We start from the raw sequence: 22,458 nt of genomic DNA on the forward strand, positions 1-22,458 counted from the left end.
CTCTGGCTCCACTTATCCGCAGCCTCACCTCGGGCCCGCGCCTCTCCGCCCCCGGCGAGTCCAGCCGGGCGCCGGCCGCCCACAGGCCCGCGTCCAGCCGCCCCTCTCCAGGGCCGGGCGTGGCCGGCGCGGCGCCTCGCGGAGCCTTCCCGCCCCGCTCCCCTTCCCTCCGCTCGCTGCCATCTGAATTCCCCCGTCGACTCCTGGGCGGAGGCCGAGCGAGCCTTCGCGAAAGGCGAGGACGGCGGGAGGAGGGCTCGGGCGCCCCTCCCGGGCGGCGCGGCGCCGGCCGGCCGTGCAGTCGCGCGCTCGCCGCCAGCAAAGCCATTGGCTCGGCGCAGTCACCCCACGCGGGGCTGCAGCGGCGGCCTCCGCGGATTGGCGCGCGGGCGGGCATCCATCGGGGCGCGCGCGAGCGTGTGCGTGCCGCCGGGGCCCCATTTAAGCCCACCGTCTAGGGGTTGGACTCCCCCTGTCCGTAATGACCACCCCTCCGCTATCCCTGCATTGCTGATGCTGCATTTGGGGCCTCTGCCAGCCCCGGTGGCCGAGGCCCTGGTCCAAAGAAAGGGCGCGAAAGGCGCGCTCCCCGATCGGGCGCACGCACCGACCGCCGCCCTCGGCTGCACTGCAGCAATTCGCGCACTCGCGCCGCTCCCCTCCCCGCCTGCACTCATTTGCATATCCCACGATTGTGACCAATCAGGACTCGTCTCTCTCGAAGCGGATGGCTTTGGCCAGAGAGGAAAGGGAGTGGCTGGCGGCGCATGCGCCGCGGTGGCAGACTTGAACCGAGGCTTTTATTGCTGTAGTTTATTTCCACCCCCTTCCCTCCTGTTCTCTCTCTCTCTCTCTCTCTTTCTTTTTTTCCGCCCTAGCTGGGGCAGTGCTGGAGGAGAGGAAGAAAAAGAGACAGAGGATTGCATTTATCTCTTACGTTCCTGATATTTGCTATCAGCAAGACCAGCTATTCGACTGCACATTTTTCAATCCTGCAAAAAATAACCAAGTGTCTTTCCTGGCAATTTTTGTTTAAAGCTGCTCTTTTGAAATTAATTTTTTCCCAGGAGAGAGATGTCTTATCAGGGGAAGAAAAATATTCCACGCATCACGGTGAGTTGGGTATTTGGGCGATATGCGATCGGCCAGCAACCTTCTTTTGTAGCACAGATGGTCTAAAGAATATATATATATATATATGTATATATATATATATATTTTTTTTTTAAAGCAGGGGGAGGAAGAGGAACCCAACTTTTTTTTTTTCTCTTTACCCTCTTGTTACCGAGGAAGGCGATCGTGATGGGAGACGCAATCCTATGGAATTGTAAGCTGCATAGTTTCTAAGGCGTTAAAATAGGAGCGTGAGTGCATTAAGGTCGTTTTAGGTAGCGCGCCAGATCCGCTGTATCCTTTTATTGTCAGAGCGGGATGCTGCGGTGCTGGTCTGCGGGGTGTAAGCAAATGGATCTCAGATTGAATATGCATGGTTGAAGCTCGGATATTGTTCTCCCGGCTGCGTGCTGCGGGGCTGGACTCCTGGAGCCTGAGGGGGAAGACGGGGAAATGGATTCTTCCCCATTTCCCGCCCCCACCGTAAGGGGCTTTCTGGAGCCTTCCTCCGGTTCTTCAGAAAAAGGAGCGGTTTCAGCCCGGAGGCGTAATGACAGCGGAGGGATGCTGAGAAGGGCTGGGTGTACCGGGATCCTGGAGAAACTGGAAGGAAAAACAGGGACGTGATGATGAGCAGAGGGGGCGGGGGGGGGGAGTAGGGACGGACAGGCGTGGGCTTTTTGTTGACTAAGACCGATTTTTGATGGCCCTATTGGCTTTCTCGCCCCAGAGTTTGGGGCTGGGATCCTGGCGGGGCTCTGGGCTCGCTTTCTTGTGTCTTTCTGCAGCCAGGGAGGCCTCCGTGTTGGCTTATACAAAGCGGGCTAGGGGGGGTGGGCGTTGGGGACAGCGCGAAGCCGGGCTCGGGGAGGTAATGGCGCTGCGCGACGTGCAGAGCAGATGGCCCGGCCCGGCCTCGGCCAGACAATGATCGCAGCAGCCGGAGATGCGGGCGCAGCCCTGGGGCTTGGGGTCCTTAGTCTGTAAATCAGGAGGAGCTCCAAACGATGACTCTCCGATGCTTGGGAGATGAACTTAGGTTCCTGTTCCCGCTGCTCCCCCGCCCCCATCTTCTCTTCTCGCCAATCTTCGCTGTCTGCATCCCCGAATGATATCCCGCGGAGGGAGGAACGCGAGGGAAATTCATTGTTATATAATGATAACGCGATTGCAACTGGTAGAACCCAGGGCTGAGACGGTGACCGAAAGAAAGAATCTTTGAAAAGTCACGATGTGTTTAGGGCTGGGTCTGAGGGCGCGCTTTCACTGTGGTTTCCTCCTTGGCCACCGGCACCCCGGCTTCCAGTGGATGCACAAGGGCACACCCATCCGCAAGAGAGGGATGTGGGAGCAAACGCACGGGGGAGGGGGCGTGTGCTCCGGAGGGTTTTAGAGGATGAGCAGAGGCGGTGGCTGCTAGCTTTTTCTTGAGGGCGAGAGACCCAGAATCCCAAAGGGCCGAGCGCGGGGGCACCCCACATTATGTGTTCATTGCGCCCGAGAGAGGAATCTGGGGCGTGGGGTGGGGGGCGGGTGGAGAGCAGATTTGCTGCAAGCCTGAAGTAATCCGCTGTCTTCGTGAATGAAAAAGGCAGTTTCGGTTTGACAGTGTGGGGAGAAAAAAATGTAAAAAGCAAACAATCAACAAGACTGATTTTTTTTTTTCCAAAAGAGCGCCCCCTTTACCCTTTAACAAAATCTGGTTGCAGGATAGTGGGACCTATAGCATGGTTTCCCTCCCTCCATCAGCATGGCCAACCTCTTATGTAAGAAGCCACACGAGTGAGCTGGGCTGTGATGTTTCTCTCTTTCTCTCTTGTTTTCTTAACATGTTGTTGGCTCTGGGATTCGCATGATGGCCGAGACAGGTACCGCAGTGACTAAGCGAGCAGGTGGTGAAGGGCAGGGCTTCTCCTTGCCTCCCCAGGGATATTTATCCTGTCAAAGCTGGGTACTGGGGAAGAGGGGGAGGTCATTGTAGACAGTTCATGCACTGGATCAGGTGACTTTGGGCCAGTGGCTTAACCTCTCTGAGTCTCAGTTTCTGTCTGTGTCCTGGGAACAAGAATCTGGCTCCATCCACCTCACAGGTTTGATTGGCAGCTGGGGTGACATGGTTTACAGGGCAGGATTTTGTAAAGGTTTTTACATTTATTTTATGTAAATACAGGAATTGTTGCTGCCTCTTTATTCTGTCTCTCAAAGTCTGCAGCAGAGCGAAGGCCCCCACAGTGTACACAATTAAAATAATCTTAATGTTTTTGATTATGTTAGAGAAACAATAAATACTTTCTAAACCCAAGTGTGTGTGCATTTATGTGTAAAAGTCTTTTCCCCTATGTCTCAGGCAGCATTTTTTTTTTAAAGAGTTGCTTTAATTTTCTCATTTTGTTAGGTGCTAAACATAAATTGCACTTGATGAGAATATTTTTTTTAATTGAATTTTGAGTTAATCATTGTTAAAATGGACCATATTAAAACCATATAAAAAGGGCAATCATTTAACCCTTCTGTGGAATAATACAGGTGTGTGTCCGCGGAACACAGGATTTTAGCATAAGATTCCATCAACAGCATTTCTGTAGAGATGAATCATAATGTAACATTTCTGTTCCATTCTTGTGACTTATGGGCTGCTTGTCATATATTTTTTTGCACCAATTAAAATATAAGTACATGTACAGTCAATAATGGTGTGAGATTTTTAGAACTTGTCCTCTCATCTACTTTATCTGAAAACTTTACCTTTTTCTTAACAGCTGAACAGTTAAAATGGTGCATCTTTGAAGTATTTTCTTCCCACCTACAGTTGCTGTGATTTACCACAAAGATAACATACTGAATTGAAACCTTGCTATAATTGAACCAAATGTGTTTGTGTAGAGTATCCCATGACAACAGACTTTGGTTAATTTTTCCCCCACACAAACCTCACCAAGAATTGACTTCCCCTACATGTGGGTGTATTTTGTTTTAACATGAAGTTTAACCTAAAGCTATTTAAAGTAATTGTCTTCTTTATCTGAAATGTTTTTAAATAGCTCTTTAAAGAGAGATTGTTGGGCTTTTTTTTTTTTTTTTAATTCTTTTTTGCTTTTGGGTCCAATTGAGAAAGATTTTTTTCCTCTAGGACAAGCTTTGAATTTTGCCAGTATGTTCTGACTCATCAAATGATGAATAGGTTGCCACATACGGGTTCACCTTTGTCACTGAGTCTTTCCCAAATTGGCTCACTTTGAGCATCTCTTTGGAACAATGAAAGTGTTCTTAGCTCATTTGTCTTATCGTGAATCAGGAATGCATTATGACCTTACTACTTCTTTGTTTCAGAGTGATCGTCTTCTGATCAAAGGAGGTAAAATTGTTAATGATGACCAGTCATTCTATGCAGACATATACATGGAGGATGGGTTGATCAAGTAAGTGTAACTCATCATCTTGACAAATTTGGGTACCTTGCAGTGTTGCTAAGCATTATGTACAATTCAGACGTCTAGTATCAGCTCTAGTGACTTCAAAGAGACACTAACTTAATATCTGTTTAAACACAGCTTGATTGCTGGTAATTAGTGAATTTCAAAGCTCAGATTTAGGGAATTCAAAGCCACAATTGGATGCACATCCATTTCCTTACGTGTTATGTAATTGACTATTTTTAACCAATGTGACACAATGTTTTCTTGTTGCCAAATACTTGGGTTATGATCCATTGACTATATTAAAGGTGTTCCTAGAACGTAGTTGTTGTGTGTGGAGGGTAGGATAGTTAGAGGACACAGGTACAAAATACAGCCTCATTGTCATGATAGCACATCTGCTTTCTTAATCAAGAATCCAAGTTGTTGGGGCCAAAGGGAACCCAATTAATTACTAGGCCACAGAGAAAAATTACTGCCTCATTCAAGGCAATTTTAGATTTCATTCTTTAAGTGTCAATGAACACAAATAGGACTGCCCTTGTGTTTACTGTGTATTGTGTTTCAAGGGAGACAACAACAGAACAGTGATTGAATTAGGGTATTTTTGGACCCTAGAGGGTTAAGTGCGTTGAGAACATCCCAGTATTCTCATGCCCTTCCAATTGGGACAGCTCACAGGCCCTGGAGAAATAGCCCATCTGTTTAAAGACAAACACTGCAGCAAGTGACATCTTTTAAATAAGCAGCATTTATCAAGGGCCAGCAACAAACCAATCCAGAGAAGTGGAAAAGTGTAGTGAACGGGTGTGTTGCCTGGAAACTCACACCCTGATTTATGATCCTAAAAGAGGTTTTAACATTTCAACATTTAATGTTTTCTCCATGTGTGTTTGCTTGTGACAGTCTCAGCTCCAGGCTCTCAAATACCATGACTTTCATGTTCCATTTTCCCCCAACTGGAAAGCAGCATGATCTGGTCCGTAAGACTCTGGCGGAAGAGTGAATAAGCCCATGTGCTATTTTTAGTCATCACTAATTTGTTTTAGAACTTGACCAACTCCTTCGTGATTAGTTTTACCTTTTCAAAAAACTGGCAGACAGATGTAGCAGAGGTACTTTTTTAAAAATGGGAAGGGAATTCATGTCACCCACGAATATTCATTAATGCATGTTAATGAATTTAATTTATATTCATTATTCATCGTGAATGAATAATTTTCTACCTCTGTTATCTGAGTTGCTAATCATATTTTTAAGTAGTTTCAATCATAGTGTTTACTTTTCATAATAAGAATGTTATTGTTATTATTTTTTTGCTTTGTTTTGTTTTACTCCATACCCTTTTAATCCTCATTTCTCTTTGTTGAAAAGGATATGGTGAAAATAAATGTAAAGTGAAAGCAGGTCTGGAGAAAGTTGTTATAGGATAAGTAATTCAACTGGGTGTGTGATAAAGTATGGCAGTATTTTATGTAAATATCTTGGGACTTTGTTATCATTTGGTCATATGGATTTTCTGGTAACTAAACCTTGAATCGGCCGCTGGTGCCTTATTTAAATTTTGTTTTCTAGTATGCTCTACATTGCTTCTTGTGGGTAGGGAGTAGGGCACAGACATTATGAGTAATAACAATAACAATAACCTGAAAAGTCTTTGGAATATAGAGAAGGAATGTTTATGGGCTTGGTGAAGGTGTCTGTCAGATGCTGTTTGATTTAGGACATTTCATTTACGGTCATTATTGCCCACCCTGTTTATTTAGGCAAATAGGAGAAAACCTGATTGTGCCGGGAGGAGTGAAGACCATCGAAGCCCATTCCAGAATGGTGATCCCTGGAGGGATTGATGTCCATACCCGCTTCCAGATGCCTGATCAGGGGATGACCTCTGCTGATGACTTCTTCCAAGGCACCAAGGCAGCCCTGGCTGGAGGAACCACCATGATCAGTAAGACAGCTTACAAATATTCTTAGTGCCTGAGCACCATTATCACGAGAACATGAGCCTGTGTTGTCTTTCCTTCTGAAAATTGCTAGACTGAACAGCGGATGGGTCTTCCAAGTAAGGGGAGTGATGGGGGCAGGCCAGCCTTAGGCTCATTTTCTGTCCAGCTCTAAGGTTCTTCAGTTGAACCTGAGAATTTCAGTAGGACTAAAAAAAAAAAAGTGGCTCTAGAACTTTTGTCTTTCTTAGATTGAAAATGCGATTTGATTGTGATCACTTTGAAAGCAACAGTCCGTGGAGGAATCTTCAGAGAGCTATCAGTTTTGAGCCTTTGCTCCTAAGTATTTGATTTTGACTTTTAAAGAATTCCTAAACGGTGTATCTTTTTGGAATGAGGCCAGGGTACAGCAGATGAATTGTTGAACCAGGAACTTAATTCTACTGATAAGAACATCAAATGGAAGGATTACTTCCTGCTTGGGGTTTGACGTAAATGGAGTTGGACAGTCCTGCTCAGAGAAGCACCTGCAGATCTCAGTTGTTGTCAAGATATGAAAATTGTTCTGCCATGGACACCTTGGTGCCCCATGAATATTGCTCTGTAGCATGTGTGCTTTTCATTCAGCCGAATCCAGAGTATATTTCCTAACAAATGTGAAGTGTTTGTGAATGGTCAGTTTCCAGCATACTTGTTTATTGCCCTTTTGACAAACATCATTTTGATTTTGAGGAGGTAGGCAAGTTGTACATTGACCCACTAGACACATAATTTTTAAATTTTTATTTGTTTATTGAAGTTGATTTACAAAGTTGTGTTAGTTTTGTGTGTATAGCAGAGTGATTCAGTTATATATCTATGTGTGTCTATTCTTTCTCAGATTCTTTTCTATTATAGTTGTTACAAGGTAGTAAATATAGTTCCCCATGTTATACAGTCAGTCCTTATTTATCTGTTTATTAATATATATATATAGTAGTGTGTATTTCTTAATGTCAAACTAGTAATTTTTCCCTCCCCACTGCTCCTTTCCTCTTTGGTAACCATAAATTTGTTTTCTATGTCTGTAAGTCTGTTTGTATTTTGCAAATGTGTTCATTTGTATCAGTTTTTAGATTCCACGTATAAGCAGGATCATATGATATTTATCTTCTTCCGTCTGACTTTCTTCACTTAGTATGGTCATCTCTAGGTCTGTCCATGTTGCTGCAGTTGGCATTATTTTATTTCCTTTTTTTTTAAAAAGATTTTATCCAGGAGTGAAAGCCAATATACAGTCGGTCTTAAAACCTTATAGTTCAGTTTAGAAGAGGGTCAATGTGGAAAGAACTTAGTGCTTTATGCTTTAGAAAAACCTATCTTGCTGGTTACTTTTTGAATTGATGCTCTTCTTAATGTGTGGTTGCAGGATCTGTTTCTGAGCTTCCTCTTTTCCTCCCTACCTCCTGGCAGAACACTGCCAGCCCCTTCTCGTCCGAGCTCTTTGACTTCTTAAATCAAGCATTCACCTTCTTGTGTCCTTCCTGGTCTTCTGGGTGTCATCACTGACCAGAAAAAGCTTTTTTTTTTAAGCCTTACTTCTTTCTTACTGCACATGTTACCTCTTAACCTAGAGGGTACCATTCTTGTGGTTGTGGGTGGTGTCCACACACATCTTGGGACACTGGCCTAGGGTGGATGCCTGCTGCTTTGTCAGTGGTGTCTGTTAGGACTCACCGGCACCAGTGGGAATTTCTGCACCTCCTCCAGGGCGGGCCGTGGAGCCACACTGGACCTTAGAGAAACAGACTCCTCGGGTGTCAGCCTGGAAGACCCAGTCAAGGTTATAAACTGCCTCAGTCTGGAGTCCCTGTAGGCCCCCCTGTAGGCCCCTGCCTTGGTCACAGATTGTTAGTAAGTCACAGATAATGCTTCCCCAGTGGCTCAGACGGTAAAGAATCTGCCTCCAATGCAGAAGACCCAGGTTTGGTCCCTAGGTTGCAAAGATCCCTTGGAGGAGGGCGTGGCAACCCACTCCAGTATTCTGGAGAAATCCATGGACAGAGGAGCCTGGCGGGTTATAGTCCATGGGGTTGCAAATAATCAGACATGACCGAGTGACTTTCATTTCACTTCAAGGGAGTGATCAGTGATGTCTATCATTGAACCAAAGGACAGCCCTAGGAGGTACAAATATACCCAATGAGGCATCTGGAGATCTGGTCTACCTGCCACACCAACTTGCTGTGGGACCTTGGGAATCACCTCAGTTCTCGCGGCTGCTCGTCTGCACAGTGAAGGATTTGCACTTGAGGATCCTGGATGTCCTTTCCAGCTCCCACATTGGGCAACTCACTGAGCTTAGAGACGTAGTTTGCCTTTAATTACTTGCACTTTGCTCCACAGGTCCGTCAACACTCTGCTTTCTCTCTGACTTACTTGAAAGACTCCATCCTGCTTTCTTGATTCTGCCTCTTCACTACTCACACTTGATCCATTCTTTTTTTTTAAAAAAAAAATTTTTTTTTACACTTGATCCATTCTTTGGCGCCTTTCCTGCTTCTTGTCCTTTTCTTTCTTTGGCCATGCTATGTGGCATATGGGATCTTAGTTCCCTGACCAGGGATTGAACCCGTGCCCCCTGCAGTAGAAGCACAGTCTTAATCACTGGACCACCAGGGAAGTCCTCTTGTCTCTTTCTGCCTTCCCTTCCCCACCCACCTTCACTCGTGAGCACATCCCTTCCTGCTGATATCCTCATCTTCCCTTTGGCCTTCTTTCTCAGCAGCGTGAGCATCTTTCCCTGACTTTCTGGTGGGTTCCTTCTGTGGAGGGATGAGGGATGTCTCCAGAGTCCTGCCCCTGGACCGCAGGCCCAGAATAGGCAGCAGATGGCCTTATTGTGCATTGGAACAAAGAAGGGGGAAAAAATCTGACTGCCTGACCCACTCAGTCAGGCAGAATGCAAGCATCCTTTAAGGCAGAGTTGCTGGCACAGTTAAAAAGTGGGGAGATTTAATGAGCAAATCTCAGGTCGTGGGGATGTGGTCCCCAAGTTGTCACACTCCAAACTCATGGTTACGGACGTGTATAGAATTACCACTGCCTGCCCTTCCCTCAAGAGACATGTGGTAATAATACAGATGAGGAAATCAGAATTATTTTTTTTGCTTGCCGATTATGCATTCTGTATTGCTTCAAGTGAGTGAGTGGCTAGAGTGTGCTTCAGAGTGGAGCCTTGCAAAGAGGAATAATAGCTAGCTTAGTGAGACTTCGTTGGTACCTGTGACCTGCTCTTTCAATGAGATTGTAGCTTCTTTAATAAATATTGAGGCCAGCACTAAATGTTTCGGACACTTTGAAGAATTTCAAGTGAAAACAGAAATAAGCCATTGAAGGAAGTTGACACCATGCTCCCCGTAACCCCTCTCTCCCATCTTTCTGCGTTGCTCCACGTCATGTTACTTGATGTGTCTTCACCTGCTACCTGCTGTGCATTTATCAGGTCACGGGACCTGGAGGCTCCATTTCTGTCTGCAAGGCACAGCCTGCAGTGCAAAATGCAGCCAAATGGTCCCAGTTTGGAAATGGAGGTGACACGTCAGTGGCAGAAAATAATATTATTGCCATGAAACAGAGGCTGTCATTGAGAAAAGTACAATGAGATCTTTGTAAGGGGCCCTCCATGCGGGGCAGAGGGAACGTCCTTTGCCCTTTCTGTCTGGTGATGGGTGGGCAGAGGCTCTAGACACACACCCGGTAGGCGGCATCCAGACCAGCTGAGGGGTCATGGAGGTGGCAAGGGTGCCGCTTGTTGAAAGTGCTGCTGGCGTCCTGGGGGCTCTGTGACCGTCAGAGTTCAGACCCCAGAGTCTCTAGGAAGCAGGCAAGAACAGTTATCTCCATTTTATAGAGGGGAAGACCGGGGCCAGAGGGCAGGACATTCACCCCATTCACCAGTGCAGGTCACAGGTATGGGAGTGCACACTTGCAACTGTGGCCCCACCCCCCGCCACCTGTGTGACCTCTGCTTTAAGCCTCAGCTGCAGACTGGGGATAGTTGTCGCAGAGATCGACGGTGGAGCCATCAGAACAGGACCCGGCCCTCAGTCAGCACTCAGCTGTGGTGGTTATTATTGTTCCATCTCACATCAGGTACCAGAAACCTCCCATCTCCACGGAGATGCCCTCTGGATTGCTACTCTCTACAGAGCCAGAGGAAAGAGGCTTCAACTGCAGGAGGACCGACCTGACTGTTTGCTGGGAGCGGGGGTTCTCTAAGTGTGGTCAGCAGACTGGGTTCCCTGATGTGACTTGGGGTGCTTCTTAAAACATTCAGTTTCCTGAGCCCTACCCTACCTCTTGACCTGGAGGGTGCTGAGGTGACCTGTGAATCTGTATTTGAATCTGGTGATTGTCACGTGAGCTTGGGGAGCTATTGGAAAGTCGGGCTCTTGGAGGTCCATGCCAGATCTGCAGGCTCTAGATGGCTAAGGATCTTGCCTGAGTCCTCAGGACGTTTGTCCTGTGTTACAGTTTGATCATGGCTCCTCTGCCTCTTTTGTCTTTATAAAAATTATTTGGCTGCTCTGGGTCTTTTTTGCTGCACACAGGCTTCTCATTGTGGTTGCTTCTCTGGTTGCATCTCTTGGGCTCTGGAGCCCAGGCTCAGTAGTTGTGGCACATCGGCTTAGTTGTTCTGCGACATGTGGGATCTTCCTGGACCAGAGATGGAATCTGTGTCCCCTGTATTGGCAAGTGGAGTCCTAACCACTGGACCACCAGGGAAGCCCTGTCTCTTTCGTCTTCATCCCCACCCGCTCTGCCCCCCGCCACACCCAGCAGTGTCTTACTCCTGAGACACTTGCTCCACTGATGCATGGCTGAATGAGTGGATGAATGAATGATGTGATGAGCTTATTTGCTCATGGGACTTGGTTTCCTGCTTCATCTGCATATCGTGCCAGTGGACCAAGAATCCTGGGGGTGGGGAGGAGGGTCTGGTGTTGACAACATTCACTGGTTGTGTTCATTTCCCCCAAAGCAACTGTCTCTTTAGTACTGCCCTCATTTCTGTCGTCTGCCCCTGGCCACTGCGGCCCAATCAACTGTTGGAATGGTTGGGGGAGGGAAGTTGGACGGGAAAACCCAGAGCCTGAGCATCAGCCTGAGGTCGTGAAGGGGGATTGCTCCTTCCATCTTTCGGAAGGAAGTGGGGATGCTGGTCCTCTCATGAGGGAGCTTGCTCTCTGAGTGCACAGGGTGGTCCCTGAGCACTACGGAGGACTCAGCAGTCATCTCTGAAGCCCCTTGGCTTATCCAGCTCTTCCTAGAGAGCCGTGCCGGTGGAGGCAGAAGGCCTACATCAAGGTGAAGGGCCTTCCTGGCTCGGAGCATCCCTGGGGCAAGCCACTGCTTGTCATTTCTTCATCCACGTGGCGCTTGGGTTTGCTCCCTGCCTCTGACGGGTCCATGTGTGAACACACACATGCACTGGAATATGAATGCGTCTGTAATCCATACTTTGATTATTCCCTTTGCATCATTTCATTTGACTTGGGTTAGAAAGTGCTTACAGGAAAACCCGACCACATCAGACGAAAGTCTCTGAGTCCAGGACCTGAGTTGTCCCCACAACATCTGCCTGTGGGCTGGCAGTTAGAAAGCCACATTATCTGATGGGCTGTGGGCATGGGTTCTTTCTGTCCGCTCCGCCTCACATCCTCCCCAAGCCCCACGTGGGTGAAAGTGTACATTTCACCTATGGACATGAGTGCCTTCTGAAGCCGACGCCACGGAATGGGGCCAGCTCAGGTGTCACTGTGCAAATCTTGTCCACGAATGGCTGGAACTGCAAGAACCCATGCACTCCCTGGGATATTTTGGCCTGACCACCTAATGCCTGGTGCCAAGCAGAGCAGAGGAAGAGAGTGAAAAAGATGAATCCTTCTGGAATGTAGCCCCCACTTCCTGAAGGGCTAGCACACACATCCATAGATGCTGTTCTCGTGAAGGAGGCCATTCATGAGTTGAGCTCATAGCCCAGTGGGATTTAGAGTCTGTTAGCCCCTTCTGGGAGCTTCCCAGGTGGCTCAGTGGTAAAGAATCCGCCTACCAGTGCAGGAGATGCAGGAGATGTGAGTTTGACCCCTGTGTTGGGAAGATCCCCTGGAGGAGGAAATGGCAACCCACTCTAGTATTCTTGCCTGGGAAATCCCATGGACAGAGGAGCCTGGCAGGCTCCAGTCTTTGGGGTCGCAAAGAGTTGGACACAGCTGTTTGACTGAACAACAATAGTGTATCCAAAATAATTGCACTTTGACATACAAGGATTCCTTGGTGGCTCAGATGGTAAAGAATCTGCCTGCAATGCAGGAGGCCTGGGTTCGATCCCTGAGTCAGGAAGATCCCCTGGAGAAGGGAATGGCAACCCACTACAGTGTTCTTGCCTGGAAAAGCCTGGTGGGCTGCAGTCCATAGGATCACAAGAGTTGGATACAACTGAGCACACATACGTGGAGGCCCTTCGGGAAGCAGAGACAGTTCTGTTTGGGTCCTAGACCCTATTTCGTGGACATTGTGGCATTTACCCTAATCTATTCAGGGTGTGTTGCCTGGCCTCTGGCCCTGAGAACTGGCAGTTACAGCTTTAGGAGTCACCCCAGGCCACAGAAGGGTGACGTCATCTCTTAAGAAGGCATCTCCTTCCTACGTGATCAGGTCTAACTCCTGTATACAGAGGGTGGAGGAGAATCCCATTACTGGTTGCTCCTAGAGCCTATTCTGAGTTTCCATGGAGCAGGATATCCTGATGGTTGGGTATGTCCTGTTAGTCTTGTTGCCCAGAGTGACAGCTAGAACTAGGGGGTGTGGTTGGGAATATGCCTGTGATCGACTCCAGCAAGACCTTTGATGAGGGGGACAGGCTTCCAATAGTCAGCATCGCATGGGCTCAGGGTTCTGCATGGCTAGATAAGAGCCTGCCTGACACATGTGTGTCCAAGGAGACCCTTGTTCCCTGTGCTGGCTGAGTGAGCTGGCAGAGATTTCCCGAGTGCATGGATCTGGCGCTACCCATTACTATATGGCCCGCGGCATCCACGGAAGCTGTCTGCCTGATGAACAGCAGCTTGAGTCTGGACCAAAGCCTTGACCCCTGGTTCCTTCTTCTCTTGGGATCTTTAGCACTGTTCTCTTCTCATGTGAAATCTGACAGGGGAGCCCCTACGTGGCAAGTGAGACTGATGAAAGAGGGCAGCTGTTGCTCACTGGTGGGCCATGGGAGAGCCCGGATCCTCTTCCACTTCTTCCTTCCCCTCCGTCTTGGCAGCTCCTCTGCCTCTGGGAAATCCTAGGGCTTGGGGAAGCACAGTTGGAAACCACCCCACTGCATTCCATCACTCCCCCCAACCCTGCCTGCGTACCTTCTCTCCAGAGCCTGGCGCTGTGACTGCTCCCTGGACAGCCTCAGTGCTGAGTTGTAGGGGAGGAGTCAGAAGTGATTAGTAAGACGGGACATACCCACTTAGTCACTTAGGAAAACTAACCATGAGGTACGTTTTCAGTGGTTTTCTTGAAGGCACCTCCTGTTCAAGGCAGGAACTAGGACTGAGCAGCTCTTTCATCTCCCCGCCCAGACTGGCCCCGGACTGCTGTGCTTTTCATCAGAGTGACTTTTCATAATAGGTGAACATTCTGTCCTTCTTTAAACGATTAATCATACACGGTGTCTTAAAGGGATAAATGACTGTCATAGGCAAGGGTTGGCAGAAGAGTCTGCCTTTTTCAACCTGCCGTCCATCGCTCTGATCCCTGATCACTCCATTAGGGGCCCTTTCCCCGGCTTTCCCCTTTCTACTCTTTGAAAGGACTTCCCTGTTTCTTCTCGGGAAATGATTGTTTTCTCTGGGCTTTGAGGGCTCTGCCTCCAACTGGCTGCTGTTGTTGGGTGAAGCCATTTACCCAAATTCCTTGCTTTTAGTCTGTCTGAACTGCCATGGTAATGACCCAGGGGAATGACAGTGAGTAGAAATTAGAGTTCTTTCTGGTTAACCCCTATGGGAGCTAGCGCTCTTTGAATGTGACTAAATGTTCCCCTAATGATAGGGAGGATGCTGCGGGGGTGGGGTCCCTGTGGCTGAGGCTGACTGTTCTCTGAAGGGAAATTCTGCGATGAGCCAGTTGCAAACCTCGGCTGCACACTGGAATCCCCTGGGGAGTTTTCCCCAAGCCCAGAGACCAGAACTTCTGATTTGACTGTGCTAGGTAGGCGGTGGTGGTTTAGTCGCTAACTCATGTCCAACTCTTTGCGACCCCGTGGACTGCAGCCCACCAGGCTCCTCCTCCCATGGGATTTTTCCAGGCAAGAACAGTGTTGTGGGTTGCCATTTCCTTCTCCAGGGGATCTTCCTGACCCAGGGATTGAACCTGAGTCTCCTGCATTGCAGGTGGTTTCTTTACCACTGAACCACCAGGAAAGCCCTCTAAGTAGGTAGGTTGGTAGTTTTAAAGCTTCCAGTGGTGGCCAGGCTTAAGAGCCAAATCTAGGTGCCTAGTCCAGCGGTTGGATTTCTGTTGAAACTTAATGAAGATCTGCCAAGGTTTCCTAAAAGCTAGAGGTGCCTTCTGCCCTCAGTTCTCTGCTGTATCCAGGCCTCTTTGCCATGGGCGGGGGATTCCAGTGGCGTGACCTGGAGTGGGTGGATCCTGTAGCTGGATACCCTTCAGAAACTTAGGAAACGGGATGGGTCTGAGCTCAGGTCACTGAAAAGGGTCTCCTCCTTCAGGTGCTGTCCTCGGTGTCCTGGAAGGTTTTGTTTAACTGGTACCTAGTAGGGCGCTGGTAGGACTTTGCAGAATCCTATGGACGCAGGATCCTGGTAGTCTGCAGTTCTTAGGATCGCACAGAGTTGGACACAACTGAAGTGACTTAGCACTTATGCACATGACTTGGAGTCAGGGTGGGTGAGAGATGATGGACAGTACAGCGTGGGATGAGAGGGGATGCTGAAGGCAGAGTGGAGCTGGGATATGGACTGCCAGGCCCAGCCCTGTGGACCACCTGCTGTGCTGGTTTCCCTGAGGAAACCCTACTGTCTTTAGGTTGAGTCAATAGTGTTTATGACCTATTCTCCCTCTAATGATAGGTCAGACCTGGAATCCTTCCCTGTGGAGAGCCTGTGAGAGAAAAATCAAAGGGGCCTGGTAATAACATAGAATCAGAGACTTTTAAGGCAAGCATTCATATGGTCTGTCCCAGCTCCTCTCTCTCTTTCTCTCAGCTGGGAGAAACTGGAGCATGTTCCAGAGGGTGGAATTGCAAAGAACAGCGCAGGCAGGGCTGGGAGAGGTCCAGCAATCAGAAGCCCAAAGTTTAATTTTCCCTTTCTAGTACTTTCTGTTTGAGTGTGATCTCATATATTTCTATGGCTTCCCTGGTGGCCCAGGAGGTAAAGAATCTGCGTGCAATGCGGGAGACCCGAGTTCGATCTCTGGGTCAGGAAGATCCCCTGCAGAAAGGAATAGCTACCCATTCCAGTGTTCCTGCCTGGAGAATTCCATGGACAGAGGAGCCTGGTGGGCTACAGTCGATGGGGTCAGGAAGAGTCAGACATGACTGAGCGACTTTCACTCATTCAGTATATTTCTAGATGGCAATTTCCATGTCTGTAAGATGGAGATAATAAATTCCTGTTACTTAGGGTTATATGCAAGGTAAGTGAGACTGTGCTGTACATGATTATTGTGACACTTTTGGCACTTATGTGAATCAGTGGACCAGTGTTCAATGGATCTGTCCACCTATCTAATCTATGATTTAGCCAGCATCTCTATTTATCTAAATATCGATACCAATTAGGGCTTCCCAGGTGGTTCAGTGGTAAAAAATCTGCCTGCCAATGCAGGAGATATGGGTTTGGTCCCTGGGTTGGAAAGATTCCCCGGAGAAGGAAATGGCAACCCACGCTAGTATTCTTGCCTGGAGAATCCCTTGGACAGAGGAGCCTGGTGGGCTACAGCCCATTGGATTGCAAAGAGCTGGATGTAACCAAGAGACAGATGGCATGGCATCTAAGCTATCATCATCTGTCATTTTTCTTATATATCTAGTTCATATTTCTAGCCGTTTCTTACCTATGTAAATCAATATCATCTGTTTAATCCATCTATCTAATCTGATATCTCAACATTCAAAAACAAGATCATGATATCCCGTCCCATCACATGTCAAATAGATGGGGAAAAAGTGGAAACGGGGGTAGATTTTGTCTTCTTGAGCTCCCAAATCACTGCAGAGGGTGACTGCAACCATGAAATTCAAAGACGTTTGCTCCTTAAGAGAAAAACTATGACAAAACTAGACAAAATTTTAAAAAGCAGAGACATTTCTTTGCCAACAAAGCTCCGTAAAGTCAAAGCTATGGTTTTTCTAGTGGTCATGTATGGATGTGAGAGTTGGACCATAAAGAAAGCTGAGCGCCAAAGAATTGATGCTTTGAACTGTAGTGCTGGAGAAGACTCTTGAGAGTCCCTTGGACAGCAAGGATATCAAATCCTGAATATTTCTGGATAAAGGAAGTCAATCCTGAATATTCATTGGAAGGACTGATGCTGAAGCTGAAGCTCCAATAATTTGGCCACCTGATGTGAAGAGCTAACTCAATGAAAAAGACCCCGATGCTGGGAAAGATTGAGGGCAGGAGGAGAAGGGGATGACATGGGGTAGGATGAGGTGGTTGGATGGCATCACTGTTTCAAAGGACATGAGTTTGAGCAAACTCTGGGAGATAGTGAAGGACAGGGAAGCCTGGTGTGCTGCAGTCCATGGGGTCACAAAGAGTCAGACACGACTTAACTATTGAACAACAGTCTCTCTACTACTGTTCATCTCTCTTGATCCAAGGATGCAGTCATGTACCAGCTGATTCCAGATGGGTTATCTCCCTTTCCTGCCGCTCTGGGAGATCAGAAAGAAATTCAAGCTTAATCTTCACCCCATGTTAATGGAATTCATGTTTCCAACCCAGCAGGAGAAACCATCATCTATAAAAAGCGCTTTAAAATGACTTCTTATACAAAAAATTTTTTTTCACTTTTTTTTTTGCCCTCTGAATAATCGCTGAAAGAATTTGGGGCTTAATTTTCTTGACAATTCATTTGACCCCACACATGCAAAGCAGTGTCATCAACAAGCAGCTTATCCAGTGAATAACTCTTGCTAGATTTGACTTTTTAGCCAAAAAAGGAATTCAAATGGGGCCAATTTTATAATGGGTTGTTATCATGCTGTTGAGCGCCTGGACCCCTCGTTTTTCGTGGTGGATTCATGCAAGGAGGTCTGCATTCCCTTGCACAAGCATCACTCTTCCCACAGCCTCAAGACTTGCCGCGCTTCCAGTGCCTGGCCTCGGGTCAGTCCTCTGGCAGTTCTGGTGACAAATTCTTCTCTAGGGGCTGTTTTGGCAAAGGAGCTTTTAGCCTTAGAGGGCCTCACACTCAGAGACGTGTGGCAAAGGAGTCCTATGGGACTCAGAGCTTGCTCCTCTCTGGCAGACTGGCCAGGGACCCGTTCCTCTCCTGTGGGATCAAATGAAGGGGCTGTGTCAGACCCCTCAGAGGTGACAGTGTTGGGCCCTGACGGTTGGTGCCTGGTATTTTTTTTTTAATGTATTAAAATGTATTTAAGAAACACAAAATGTGTTTTGTTTTTTTTTAAATGTATTTTATTGAAATATGCTCAATTTACAAACCTGTTAGTTTCAGGTGTATAGCACAGTGACTCAGCTACACACACACACATTCTTTTTCAGATTCTTTCCCTTCTGGGCCACTGTAAAATACTGAGCATCATTCCTTGTGCTGTACAGCGGGTCCTTGTTGGTTTATCTGTTTTATAACGTGCTTTTGTGCTCAGTCGCTTCAGGTGTGCCCGACTGTAGCCCGCCAGGCTCCTCTGTCCATGGGATTTCCCAGGCAGGAATACTGGAGTGGGTTGCCATTTCCTTCTATAGGGAATCTTCCCAACCCGGGGATCGAACCCTTGACTCCTGCGTCTAATGCATTGGCAGGCAAATTCTTTACCCACTGAGCCACTGGGAAAGCCCCGTTTTTATATATCTCAGTGTGTATATATTAGCCAAACCTCCTAATTTATCCCTCCCCGCACGTTCCTCTTTGGTAACCATGAATTGGTTTTCCATGTCTGTGGATCTATTTCTGTTTTAGAAATTAGTTCGTTTGTATCTTTTTTAAAAAAAGATTCCACATGTAAGTGAAATCATGTGATATTTGTCTTTCTCTGTCTGGCTTACTTCACTTAGGAAAATAATCTCTAGGTCCATCCATGTTGTCCATCCATGCAGACAATGTCTTTTTTTCTATATTCACTTCTGCTTCTTTCATTCAGCTGGGAATCTTTATTATTGTCGTTTATTTATTTTTTGCTTTGGCTCATTAGCTCCACAAATCATGGAGGTAGGAAAAAATGGCAGAACAGATCCCTAGTTAAAGCAAAAAGAGAATGTAGTTAGAAAACTATGTCCTGAGGGATTGGCAGATAATTTGGGGGTCGCTCTGAGCCCCCGGTTCCCTCACGGCTTCCCTGATGGCTCAGTCAGTAAAGAATATGTCTGCAGTGCAGGAGACCCAGATTTGATCCCTTGGTCAGGAAGATCCCCTGGAGAAGGGAATGGCAACCCACTCCAGTATTCTTGCCTGGAAAATCCCATGGACAGAGGTGCCTGGCGGGCTATGGTCCATGGGGTTGCAAAGAGTCGGACATGACTGAGCAACTTCCACTTCACTTCACTTCACTGAGCCCTGTGGAGGGGGGTGGACTTTGTATTTTGGAGACAGTGTAGTTTTTGCTTCAGAGTTAAATGCAAGCCCCACAGAATATCCCAACAACAGGCTCAGAACTGATGGTTTGTTTTAGCGTCTTTTAACATAATTAGATGGGGGCTTCAGCCCTGTGTGTAGAATGGGCATTTAAGTTATTGTCCAAATTGGATGTGCTTTTGAGAGTGAAAAGGCTGCTCCTAGTTGTTATGCTTGGTGAGCTGCAGTCCACGAGGTCACGGAGTCGGACATGACTGAGCGACAGAATAGCAGTTGTTACGCCAGGACAACAGCGTAGAGCTGGCTGCCCAGGTACGCTCCAGTATGCGTCACTCTTCCTCCAAGGGGCTTGCATTGAGTTCTCTTGTCCTCTGAATGCCTCTGAAGGGGAATGACCCAGTGGCTGCTCTCTGGACCCATGCACCAACCTGCAAGGAATCGTAGCAGGGAGCTGCATGGTTCCATCCTTTGCACAAGATACAGTAGAAGAAGGTAAGATGATTTGGAAGGAACAGAAAACGGATACAGTTTATTGGAGTCTGTGCCCCACTGCAAACCCTGTACACTGCATTTCTTTTCTTTCTTTTAAAGCCTACAGCATCTGATATTCCCAGGCAGTCTCCCATCCAAGTACTAACCAGGCCCGACCCTGCTTAGCTTCTGAGATCAGATGAGATCGGGCGTGTTCAGGGTGGTATGGCCGTAGACTGTACACAGCATTTCTAATCCTTACGTCGACCCTGAAGATAGCTGGGCTTGTCTTCATGCTGTGGGTCTTCCCAGGTGGCTCAGTGGTAAGGATTTCGAATGCCAGTGCAGGACATGCAGGAGACGCAGGTTTGATCCCTGGGTTGGGAAGATCCTCTGGAAGAGGAAATGGCAACCCACTCCAGTATTCCTGCCTGGGAAATCCTGTGGACAAAGGAGCCTGGTGGGCTATAGCCCCTGGGGTCACAAAGAGTCGGACAGGACTGAACGTGCACATACTCATCCTCAGGCTGTAAATGAGTAATGGGAATCCAGAGAAGCCAGGTGACTTGCCTAAAGCCATGGAACTTGCACGGGTTAGGGCTGGGCTCTTGGCACTCTTGGACCACAGAATAAAGAGCACTGCTTGCTTTTGAACAGTCAAAGAGCGTGCTCACGGGAATTCTCTGGCGGTTCAGTGGTTAGTGCATGTCACTTCAGTCGTGTCTGACTCTTTTGTGACCCCATGGACTGTAGCCTGCCAGCCAGGCTCCTCTGTCCACGAGATTCTCCAGGCAAGAATACTGGAGTGGGTTGCCATGCCCTTTTCCAGGGGATCTTCCCAACTCAGGGATTGAACCCGCATCTGTTATGCCTCCTGCCTTGGCAGGTGGGTTCTTTACCACTGGCACCACATGGGAAGCTCCCAGTGGTTAGTTCTCTGCGCTTTCACTGTGGAGGGTGTGGGTTCAATCCCTGGCCAGTAAACTAAGATCCTGCAAGCTACACTGCATGGCCAAACCAACAAATGAAAACAAACCAAAAATCCAGCCCCTCCCTAAAATAAAGAGTGTGCTCAGCAATGCTGCTCTGTGCCCAGCATCCGGATGCTTCACAGACATCCTGGATACAGTGCCCACCTGCAGTTTGTGATGGGGCATTGGGCTGCCCAGTCCCCAAGACACAGAAAGATCCTTTGACCCAGCTTGTATGTAGAAGTCATTTTTCTGTGATATGAAGGGAGAACTAGTGATCAGCTAGTGATTGTCTGTCACCGAGCGGGAGGCTGCGTCCAGCAGGGGAAGATGCTCACCTAGATGGTGGTGTGTCAAGCATCTCTGATCTCCCAACAGAAGCACAGGATGGATGCCTTAGCTGTCCCCCTGCATCCCAGGAGGGATTTGGAGAGCAATCAGAAGGAATGACTCATGCCGTGCATTCATCAACTGAACTTAATCCCTCTTCTGGAGCCCAGGAGCCCTTCTCTCTGCACAGCCAGATGGCGGCACGCAAGCCGCTTCAAAGGTCTCCTGGCCCTTGCCTGGGCCCCATCTCTCCCCATTTCTCTGAATCACTTTGGCTAGGCCCCCACTTGCAAGGGTCATAACGCTCAGCCCTTCACAAGCCTGGCTGTGGAACACCTCGGGCACATGGCATTTTTCGAGGAGGAGCAGGAACAGGGAAGATCAAACAGTTTCTCAGACTTGGGGTTGCAGCTCTCTGCATTGTTTTTTCCCTTATGGAGATCCTCTAAGGAGAAGCATGAGGTCTAACGGAAAGAATTTGAGGCCTCAACTTCTTGATGACACGTCTTCACAGAGCCAGGAATCAAGAGACCTTAATTCGGGTCTTGACCCTCTGCTCATTAGCTCAGGCAAGTTACCCCACGTTTCTGTCTTGGTTTTGTCAGTTGTCAAAAGGGCCAGGATCAGCCTGTCTTGCCTAATAGGGTTGCTGTAAGGATTTTGTGAGATGGTGGGTGTGACACGGCTTGGGCAGGTTCTGTAGGAGGGGAGTAGGCCCTGTAGTCCAGTTTTTTAAATTTTTATTTTATTTTGGCTGCTCTAGATCTTACTTGATGCCTGTGGGATCTTTAATTACAGTGTGCGTGATCTCGTTTCCTGACTCGGAATCCAACCCGTGCCCTCTGCGTTGAGGACTCAGAGTCTTAACCATTGGACCACCAAGGAAGTCCCTGCAGCCCAGTTTTGATCCTGACAGTCACAACTTTTTTTATTTTAAGAACATTTATGTGGCTGCACTGGGTCTTTGTTGTAATATGCAGGATCTTTGTTGATGCATGTAAGATCTAGTATCCTGACCAGGGATCAAAGCTAGGCCCCCTGTAATGGAAGCCCAGTCTTAGTCACTGGGCCACCAGGAAAACCCAGTCAAAACCCTCTATCATGACACCTGGATCCTGAGAGGTTTGAAGGGCTAACTTTGCTTCCTGGTGGCAGTTGACTTTAGCAGTCATTTCTCATTTCATTATACACCTCTCCTCTTATTCTTCTTCCACTGAGACTCAATTAAAATGGGCAGTGTGGCTCTGACATGACATTTCCTTGGGCGTTACAGAGGTACCTCTTTACTGTCACCCAAATTTCTTTCCTGGCTGAAAGCATTCAGCTCTGTTTATTGGTGAGTTCTGCCACTCCCTCCCCAAGAAAACACACTTTCCATCTTAGTTTGGTAAAGGA

At 47.8% G+C, this 22,458-nt stretch overlaps 1 protein-coding gene and 1 non-coding gene across 2 annotated transcripts in view; one reads left to right on the plus strand and one right to left on the minus strand.

Moving 5' to 3' along the window:
- Nucleotides 1–798: 798 nt before the first annotated feature.
- Nucleotides 799–22,458, plus strand: part of DPYSL2 (dihydropyrimidinase like 2) — a 79,752-nt gene continuing 58,092 nt past the window's right edge. Inside the window, exons 1-3 of the mRNA XM_043452896.1 lie at nt 799–1,113; nt 4,444–4,532; nt 6,296–6,480. Of these exons, the coding sequence (XP_043308831.1) occupies nt 1,075–1,113; nt 4,444–4,532; nt 6,296–6,480 (313 nt within the window). The 5' untranslated portion in view covers nt 799–1,074. The remainder of the gene's footprint in view (nt 1,114–4,443; nt 4,533–6,295; nt 6,481–22,458) is intronic.
- Nucleotides 19,881–19,999, minus strand: LOC122432129. The gene has a single exon (XR_006266748.1). It is a non-coding gene; the product is annotated as a 5S ribosomal RNA (ribosomal RNA).

Source organism: Cervus canadensis, chromosome 30 (assembly GCF_019320065.1).
Source record: "Cervus canadensis isolate Bull #8, Minnesota chromosome 30, ASM1932006v1, whole genome shotgun sequence".
Classification (NCBI taxonomy): Eukaryota; Metazoa; Chordata; class Mammalia; order Artiodactyla; family Cervidae; genus Cervus; species Cervus canadensis.